The sequence below is a fragment of the Nannobrachium achirus genome, assembly GCF_963921795.1.
Source record: "Nannobrachium achirus genome assembly, chromosome: 12".
Lineage (NCBI taxonomy): Eukaryota > Metazoa > Chordata > Actinopteri > Myctophiformes > Myctophidae > Nannobrachium > Nannobrachium achirus.
In genome coordinates this window covers 51,294,072-51,304,618 of record NC_137832.1, presented here as the reverse complement: position 1 = coordinate 51,304,618, position 10,547 = coordinate 51,294,072, and the positions used below count along the sequence as shown (strand labels likewise).

Below are 10,547 nucleotides of genomic sequence, written 5' to 3'. Positions count from 1 at the left end.
GTGAGAACCGGAGCAGAAAAACAGGATGTGAAGTAACAGGCATGAGAGACTATACGGTCATGAGACTGCTGCTGCTGCTTTGCTGCGTGCGTGCGTGTGTATGTGCTGTCGGAGGGTGTGCAAACATCTACAGTACATGTTAGAGTTCAGTGCTTTCTTGAGGACAAGAGAGAGAGAGAGAGAGAGAGAGAGAGAGAGAGAGAGAGAGAGAGAGAGAGAGAGAGAGAGAGAGGTCAGCCATGAAGACAAGAGAGAGAGAGAGAGAAAGAAAGGGAGAAACAGAAAACAAAGAAAGGGAGACAGCTTGACAGAAAGATGGATGGACGAGAATCACGAGATGTTCTCTTCGCTCTACAACACGTTATCAAAGGCATCGATTATGACATAACTTCAGAATCGCGTGTGGTTCGGTTGAATGTCAGAATTAGGAGAGTTAAGATTCTGTGTGCAATGTTGTTATTATGTAATAGAAGAGAACAGAGATAGATAGAGAGAGAGAGAGAGAGAGAGAGAGAGAGAGAGAGAGAGAGAGAGAGAGAGAGAGAGCGAGAGAGAGAGAGAGAGAGAGAAAGACATCTGTGAATTATGTATGTACTGTATGTATGTGTGTACTGCGTGCGTGTATGTAAGTAATGCTTTGAAGTTTTGTGTAATGGGTGTTAATTTGTCCATTTGTAACACAGAGTGTATATACAAATGGACCCTTACAAATGGACCAAAACAGAGCCTTGCAGTGGTTACATCTGTACTCTCTCAGAGCTCAATTAAACCCAGGGTTTTACAGTGCAAGCTTGTTTGTTTGTCCAGCTGTTGCTCCCATGAAGTTAACACAATGTTCCTGCAGACTTGTAAACACCATTTAACACACACACACACACACACACACACACACACACACACACACACACACACACACACACACACACACACACACACACACACACACACACACACACACACACACACACACACACACTCACGCATCTCTACAACGCTATCTGATGTATACCCATTGATTGTGTGCGTGATTGCACGTATGCACACACGCACATGTTTACAGAGCAAACTCTGGAAAATGCAATGACAATTCATTGTAGGCTACTGTATGTGTATGTGTATCCCCATGCCCTGACCCCAACCCAAACCCTAAAAGGAGCCTTGGGAAACAGCGGTTCCCAAGCCGTTTGACCCATACTGTAGGTCAGGTCAGGATCTCCTTTTTCCATAACGTGAAGCAGCATGATGCACTAGTACAGTACAGTGGTTCTCAACCTTTTCAGGCCGGGACCCCCAAAATAATCATATTATAACTGGGGACCCCATACCCCGACGAGCACTAAGAGTTGAGGCATTACATTTTGTATAACACGGTTCTATTGTGAAAATAGCCAATCTACATGCTCACAACGCCTTGCAACGCGAGGCGTTGTGAACATGTAGATCGGCTATTTTCACAATTTCAGCCTTTAATATGACAATTTGGCTAATGATTAATTTTGTCATTTTAGAGGTATTAAAAGTCCTTAAATTGTCACTTTAGAAATGTGCAGATACCCTCTATAGACTTAAACTATATGTTGGTTTGTTTACTGTTGAGTGAGAAAACTATGTTGCACATTAAGCTAATCATCTGGGGACCCACCAAAATAATTTGGCGACGCCCCTGGGGGTCCCGACCCACAGGTTGAGAACCATTGCTGTAGGTCAGGTCAGGAGCTTATCTCCTTTTTCCATAGCATGAGGCAGCATGATGCACTAGTAGACCCCCCATGCACACAGATACTGTATAGATAGACCTACGACGTTGCCCCCAATCCAACCCTTGATGCTGAGTGCCGAGGCAAGCAGGGATGGTTAGGGTCACCATTTTTATAGTCTTTAGTATGACCCGGTCGGGACTTGAACCCCCGACCCTCCAACAGTGGACACTCAGGCCACTGAGCCGGTGGTCTTGGGTGACCCCAACCCCAAACCCTAACCCTGTGACATTCAGTAAAAATTTGGGGATGCTAATTTTGTCCGCCAATTTGACAGCTTTTGCTGACATGTGCCACATTGGAGGAAATTTTGTTCCCAAATACGGACAAGAACACACACACACACGCACACACGCACGCACGCACGCACGCACGCACGCACGCACGCACGCACGCACGCACGCACGCACGCACACACACACACACACACACACACACACACACACACACACACACACACACACACACACACACACAAAGACTGTTGTGTTAAATATTTATCTCGGACTGACAGATACAGAGAAATGTGTTTTTTGGTTCTGGACAAATCGCCGGACCAACCCATTCCCACATATTAGACATTTGCCCGGGACCTACCATATACTAGTGAAAATAGCACGACGCGAGGTTGATTGTAATTCATCTATTTTCACTACGTCTTAATTATTATTACAGTATTTTTTTATTCATGGTATTCCTTACATTTCTTTGTTTGTTTTAAAATGTATACAATACAAGAAAAATCTTTTGAAAAATATACATTTTTTTAATGTAGGAAAAGAAAATGGAATTTTTTTGAGTCGTGTCCCATAAAAACAAATGGCTCCTGACCCAGTGTTGGGAAACAGTGGTCTCTAATCAACACCAAGTCAGACTCCTGAATCGCTGCCTCCACACTCTCCTATCTATCAATAACACCAGGGTCTTGAGCTCTACAGTCACTGGTGTTAGCTAAAGATATCGAGCCGCACTGCATAGAGGATGTAAGCTATTGAATGTATTTTGTGTTTAACCTTTGTGTTTATTTGCTGTGTTTCGTGTTGTAATACCCGAACATTTGGTACAAAAGGCAGATCTATAAGTAGATCTATATACAACAGGGGTCATCAACATGTCTGTAGGCGTACACAGACAAATGTGTCCGCGGCAAAGACTTGGCTGCGTCCGTAGCAAATTTTACATTTAGTTTTTACACGCTATTATAAAGTTCTTATTTTGACCCAATTACTGAATGTCAGTCTCCACGTTTTCTTCAGAATATGTATGACACTGATTTACCACAATACTAAGTATGTATGGCACATTATGAGTCCACCAGGACAGCTCTCAGACATTTTATTTCCAAGGACCACCCTAAATCTGAGAGTGTAAAAATGGACAATTTTGACACTATTTGGACACTATTTGTGCACTCTAGCTCTTTATGTGTCTGTGTACTCATTTTGTATGTCCGTGGCAAAAATAGAAATGTAACAAATGTCCACCACAAGCCAGCATGATGATGACCCCTGATCTACAAGCTGACAACCCCTCGCGTCGCAATGCGTTGTGAGCTTGGACTGTACAGTAGATTGGCTATTTTCGGTGAAGGTATTTAAAGAGGTAAATGTGAAAACAGGAGGAGGCCTAGTATAGAACTCTGGGGGACACCGGTTGACTAAGTATATAGTCGCTGTCGGGTGGAAACCTTGTATATCCAAAACTGAGACTTTTCATGATTCAAATTCAAAAGTAGCAAAAGTAGCACAGCGCTTTGAGCTTGTGGATCTGCTACTTTGATGCTTTCGTGCAGGGATGTCATTTGAGCATTAGTTTTCACATTTTACCTTAAATTCAGATATTTTATGCAAATTGTCCCTAACTCTGAATTGTTTTAGCAGATTAATCTGATTTCAAGTGTTTGCAACCATTAATTTATTAATCAAATGCAAACCTATCTTGGGAATGTCATTATAGGCAAACCTTTTCAAACATTCTCTCTTTTCTCCCCCAAACAAATAATGAAAATAGTCGATTTAATAGCTCTCAACTTAATCTTTGACAACCCCCATTTCTTTCTGAAATTACGCCTCTGCTTTTGTTAAAATATGGAGATAAGAGCTTCTGCCCAACACCAACGATATAGGGTTTAACTCACTACAGTATGTACAGTATATATAATGATATGTTATGTATGTACTTGGTCAGATGGTCCCCATGTGAGCTTACAACGTACACACAATTTAAACATAATGCATGGGTCAATGGCGTACGAGACAGACTCCTCACTGCAATGTAAATAAACATTTAGTGTGCGCGTCATTCAGAGGTGGAAAGTAACATTGCTTTATTTTTTTTGCTCAAGTATTAGGCCTAAATACAATTTCAAGGCACTTTTACTCTACTTGGGTATTTCCAGTTTTGATACTACCATAATACCACTATAATTGTTGAAAATAATACAAAACCATATATTAACCGCTTACACCCTATGTTACACTCTGACTATTCGAAAATAGTCGACGTACCGTAAGCTCAGCGCGTATCAAATCGCAGCACTATCGGCTATTTGTGGATTTTGAACTTCTTACGTAGTAGGCCTATATTTTGATGCCAATTATTTGCACTCAATTAAAAAAATAATAATAATAATAATCAAATAAAAATGTTTAACGCAGGCCTTTTACTTCTAACGGAGTTCTACAATCATGTCGTATTGCTACTTTTTTTATTTTATTTTGGGGGCTTTTTCTGCCTTTAGTGTATAGTAGACTGACAGGAGATGGGGAGAGAGTGACACGCAGCAAAGGTCATCGGGTTTGGGATTAGAACCCGCAACACGCTGTCATTCTGCAAAAGTGCCCGGACCGCAAACAGTGATCCGGGCCACTTATACAGTACTTAACAGAAACCATAACATAGGCTAAGTAAAAAAATATAACAATTTAAGGGTCATGGGCGTAGGAGGCAGACTGCCGACTAGCTTGTAAATAAACATTTAGTGTGTGTGCGTGCGTCATTTTCAGTTTTCCACCTGCCACCACCGGTGTTTGAGTTAGCAGCTGCAACGGCACCCAGACGCGCACACAGTGTCATTAAGCTGTGTGACAACAGAGGTGCACCCAGGGGCTGCCTGGTGTGCTGCTCTGCACGGGGGCACCCCTAATTACCTGAGCAGCTGCGTACAGGGGGGAGGGGGAGGGGTCACGCGCGTGTGGGTGGGTGTGTTTTCATGTTACTATACTTGTGAGCACCAAATGTATGAAAAGTATAGTAGAATATGAGAATTGTGAGTACAGTTTTTCTCAAAACAGTTTTGTTTTTAATGTTTTGTCCATGTTTTGGAAGTATTTTGTCAGTTACATGGGTATCTTAGTGGTGTTGTGTATCTTGTACACCATACCCATTGCAAGATGCTGTACTCTGTCATCTACTTTGAGCCACCCCACACTTGAATGGTGAATGGCGGTGAGGTGAGCCCGAGGAGGAAGGTTAAGCAGGACCCCAATTAGTTTGTTTTGGGCTGTTTGGAGCCTTGTTTTTAGGGCCAATATCTGCCCTAATAGGGCCAATATCTGCTATATTTCAGCTATTGTTCGTCTATTTTCAATGTTGTCCTAAAATGTTGAGGTCCTCACAAGTATAGTAATTAATACAAACGTGTGTGTGTGTGTGTGTGTGTGTGTGTGTGTGTGTGTGTGTGTGTGTGTGTGTGTGTGTGTGTGTGTGTGTGTGTGTGTGTGTATTACTATAGCTATGTGCTTGTAGTACACAATATCAGGAATATTTTTATATCTGACCTGTTTTTTTGCCCTTGTTTTCTGCGTTCTATATAAATATCTCCAGGCATTCTTCTTACCTTTCCTGAAAACTACAAGCGACGGAGGAGAATCTCACCCACTTCTTTTCATCTGTAAACCTGTGATGTTGTCACTATAACGTTGACTCTGTTTCTGATTTCTTGTGAGGGCCTTGATGACCTTGAATTTGAGAAATAGACATGATGTGAGGAAATAGAGAAATGGTTGTTTTTATGACAAAAAATTAAATAAAAATAATAATTTGAGCAGTTAAAGGGATAGTTCACCCGAAAAAATACTTTTTTCTATCGATTACTCACCCCATGGAGACTTGAATTCATGGATATCTTTATGTTTTTGTTGTGGTTTGCTATGGACACACTCCATAGGAAACTAGTGCTGGTCATCAAATTATTGGCTTAGGAAGGCGACAAAAATCTTCTAGGCTATATCCGTGAGCAATATTAGCACGCAACTAAGTAGACCTATATAACTCAATGAATTTGCATCATTCAAACCTTTATTTATTCTCAAAGGGACATTGAGGTCCACAGTTCAAATACCATTTCATAGTATCAGTGAGTGAGTGAGTGAGTGAGTGAGTGTGTGCTTGAGTGCGTGTGTGCAAGCGAGAATGAGTGCGTGCTTGGCGTGCATGAAAGAGTGCGTGAATGAGTACATGAATGAGTGTGTGCATGCTTGCATGAAAGAGTGCATGACTGAGTGCGTGAATGAAATATATTTATATGAGATTCTTAAATGGTTTCCTGTGCAAATAAGCAGAAACGCTTACTAGGATCTCCTTTTAGTTTACGTGAAACCGTCATGAAACTGTACCTTTTCCTATGCAAACTTCTAATAAAGTCTTCAATCAATCAATCAATCAAATGAGTGTGTGTGTGTGTGTGTGTGTGTGTGTGTGTGTGTGTGTGTGTGTTTGTGTGTGGGTGCAAGAGTGTGTTAATGAGTGCGTGCGTGAGAGAGAGAGTGTTTGGTGGGAGGGACTTTAAAGGAAGCCAGAGAAACAATGGGACTCCACCCAGACATACCTCCCTGCCCCCACCCCACTTGTCCTCTGAACCCTCCCCCCCCGCCCCCCCCCCCCCCCCCCCCCCCCCCCACCCCCCACGGCACCTCTTCCCTCCACAGACAAAGGACGGGTCGAAGGTCAAGGTCTCTGTGTGTTCAGGCTTCTAGTGATTCTCAACCTTCTTCATCTCTAGGACCCCACCCCAGACCACGGAGGTTGATACCTTTTTTAATTTCTGAAAAAATCTATACTGTAAAATCCTCGGTGTTAATGTTAATTTAACTCTGAGAATGTACAAATGGAACCAAATGGACCCTTGGTTTAAAATGTTTAGGGGTTTTGTTAATACCGAAAGTTAAAACTCCATTTTCTGATACGGTAGTCTAATAATCATTACAATAACGAACATCGTGATGTGATTCGTTGCGAGCTAGATGTCTTCGCCAAATGTTCTGTTGATCCATCTTGATCTGGATTTTTGCCCGTTATGACATGCCCAATAGGGACTCTTGGGCATTGGTTCTCAAAGTGGGAACTTTGAGAAACCAGGGGTCCCAGGGGTCCTTCCCAGGGGTCCTTCCGATGGTTCCAGGTGGTCCCCAGCTAAATGTGTTAACTTAGCATCACCATAATGTTAACCACGTTATCCAAGTTTTATACTCAGGCTATTCAAAAACAGCAGATATACAAGCATTCAACTGACAGCGACGAAATGTTCCTGAACATTTCAGGGACAGACTGCAGGTAGTGATTAATAGATTAATTCCAGCCCTAAATCACATTACCAATTAAAGCCCCAATGCCTCGAAATACTTCCATTGTTAAACGCGTGTCCCGCGCCAAAAATAGCAGATCTACAACAAGCTGACTGGCACCCTATACGCAACACTAATCTGTCCGGATTACATAAGAGCCTGTCCAGATGGTGACATTTCCTCCCGCCATGCAGCCATACCCACAGACACAGATTGACACAGAGGAGCGGGCCAGTCACGAAGCCACACAGAGAGAGGCTGGACACTAGTGTCTGAGAGCTTCCATTTATGTAACTCTCAACAGTTTATGTAACTCCTCGCTGAGCGGAGAGCAGGGCCCAGGCTGAAGGACCCCCCGCCCTGTCCCGTCCCGTCCTGTCCTGTCCCATCCCATCCTCCCATGCAGACTGCCATATTTTTTAAAAGATATTATTTTGGCCTTTTCTGCCTTTATTTACAGTTTGAAAGTGGAGATCGACAGGGGTAGAGGGACAGGGAGAGACGTGCAGTATAAAGATTGTCGGTAATGGGAGTCGAACCCGCGATGCACTGTGCTTCTGTGCCTGGACCACTGTGAACCATGGCCCAAGCCCCAGGCTGTCATCTTTGGGAAGGATTTGGGACGAGAGCAGACGTGCAGCGGTCCAAGCCGTAGCCAATGAGGGACCAGCATTCTTGGTGATGCCCCATCAACAAGTGTGACCTGATATAAATAACAAGGCGCAAGTTACTTGGCACCTCGACAGAGTGCCAATTTGCACACCCACAAATATACAGAGGGTACCGAACAGCACTGCAGTACTCTGCTGACCATACATGTCAGGGTACGCAGCACAAGTTGGCACCTCGACAGAGTGCAGTCTAGTTTAAACTCGCTTCACAAATATTCAAATAATCATAAAATGAATAGATAGAATAATCACAAAATAAATGTTTTAGTGTTTTAGGGACGGGACCAACAGCCTTCCTGTGTTAGCAGATTTAAGCGGGCAGTAATGGGTGTAACGTTGAGTCATGTCCTGATGAAGGTACAGTGGTGCCATGCCCGTGATTAACACTGTAATGTACGTCAACAGCAGGGTTTTGAACTGGGTGCGGGCAGCGTCCGGAGCCCAATGAAGAGAACACTGTAAGGGGGCAAAGGTTAAAATGTATGGAGGTTGAAGAGAAGGTGTGCCCTGGTATTCTGGATCATTTGGAGGGGCTTCAAACCTTGCCTGCAGGCCTTCAATGAGGGACTTGTAATTCAAGCTGAGAGTTGGAGAAAAATCCCACGAATGGGAGTGAGCGGTGCCTTAGGCTGCTCAACAGCGCCACTTGAAGACAGGTCCCCCAGTGGTATTGCAGCTGTTGAGGCCGTACTCATACATACAGGCATGTCGTGGTCAAAAAACAAAGAACTAGAAGGTTGGCTGTGGTTGCCAATCAGAGAGTGAGATCATAATATCAAGGCATATACGTATACGATCAGACTGTAGTTGATGTTGAAGTATTGGGAGAAAATGGCTCCACATTAGAGTCAAAATGGCTCCACATTAGAGTCAACTGCAAGTCGGCAACCACACTTGCAATTTCCAATTCCATCTTTCTGGTTTATAATTACCAGAGGTTTGCACACCCTCCCCCCGTATCTCGGAATTTTAAGCCGGTTCTGATTTGCTACGGGCATAGACCGTCCCTCTCGTGTCCCTTATATATATGCCTCGATATTATGACATCTCTGTTTGCCCCTCTCTGATTGGCTATGGGCATAGACAGCCCCTCTCGTGGCCCATATATGCCTCGATGTTATGACGTCACCCTTTGCCCCTCTCTGATTGACTATGGGCTCATGGCTTAGACACAGATAGCCTACAAAGACACACACACAGACATAGTCGAATCTGGGTGTGGGTAGTCTAGTCACAACATCTCTGGCCACTGGCCAGTCTATTACCTCAGTCATTTATGTATGACATCAGTACTATGTTGTCTGTCATCTCCATATTTGGCCAATGTGGTTAAGAACTCAATGTCGAGGACAGAAGTTTGTGATATTTATCACAAAATGGGTACAAATTATTAGGCATTGCTTTCAGTCGAGTGGCAAAATATCATTAACATAGCTTTTCTGTCCGCGTTTAACTGGCGGACAGTATAATTCAGTGTATTTGAAGATTAGTACGTTTCCAAACAGGCATCTGTAAGGTTTTGGCAGCATTATGCTGTTAACTTGGCTACCAGGTAGAATATGAAGGATGCATTGGTGCTCGTCCAGAGGTTCATCGCACATCCAGACTCTCGCTGCTGGTTTGTGGCGTGGAACCCCGCCGGGACGCTGCTAGCTTCGTGCGGAGGCGACAAGGCCGTCCGGATCTGGGGAAGAGAAGGCGATTCGTGGCAATGCAAGACGGTCCTCGGGGACGGACACCAGCGCACCGTGAGGAAAGTGGCATGGTCCCCCTGCGGGACCTATCTCGCCTCTGCCAGCTTCGATGCGACCACGTGTATCTGGAAAAAGGGAAACAACGAGTTTGAGCGCTTGACCGTGCTGGAAGGACATGAAAACGAGGTCAAGTGTGTGGCTTGGGCACCTTCAGGGAACCTGCTGGCCACGTGCAGCCGAGACAAGAGCGTCTGGGTCTGGGAGGTGGACGAGGAGTGCGAGTGTGTCGCCGTAGTGAACTCCCACACGCAGGATGTCAAGCATGTCGAATGGCACCCTACCCAGCAGCTCCTGGCCTCCGCCAGCTACGACAACAACATCTGTATTTATAAGGAAGAGGACGACGACTGGAAATGCAGGGCCACCTTGGAAGGACACACGTCCACCGTGTGGAGCTTGTCCTTTGAGCGAGGCGGAGAGAGAGTGGCCTCCTGTAGCGATGACCGCACTGTGAAGATCTGGAGGGAGAGTCGGTCGGAGGACGGCAACGCAGACAAGCCCTGGAAGTGTGTTTGCACTCTGTCTGGGTTCCATGCGCGGGCAGTGTATGACGTATCTTGGTGCGGGCTGACCGGTGCCTTGGCGACTGCCTGTGGTGACGACGCAGTGCGTGTGTTTCGAGAAGACGAGCCCTGCACTGATCCAGAGCAGCCCGTGTTTTCCCTGGCTGCCCGTGCAGCCAAGGCCCACAAGCAAGACGTCAACTGTGTTAGCTGGCACCCGAAGGAGGCAGGGATTCTGGCTTCCTGCAGTGACGATGGAGATGTTGCGATCTGGAGATACCAAACCGAGGTGGGCTGA

The 10,547-nt window shown here is 44.8% G+C and overlaps 1 protein-coding gene across 1 annotated transcript; it reads left to right on the top strand.

The window, feature by feature from the left end:
- Positions 1-9,551: 9,551 nt before the first annotated feature.
- Positions 9,552-10,547, top strand: LOC308295682 (putative cytosolic iron-sulfur protein assembly protein ciao1; the record flags this gene model as incomplete). The annotated part of the gene is made up of 1 exon (XM_080738732.1): positions 9,552-10,547. One exon carries the CDS (start codon positions 9,552-9,554, stop codon positions 10,545-10,547), a length of 996 nt encoding a protein of 331 aa, XP_080594858.1.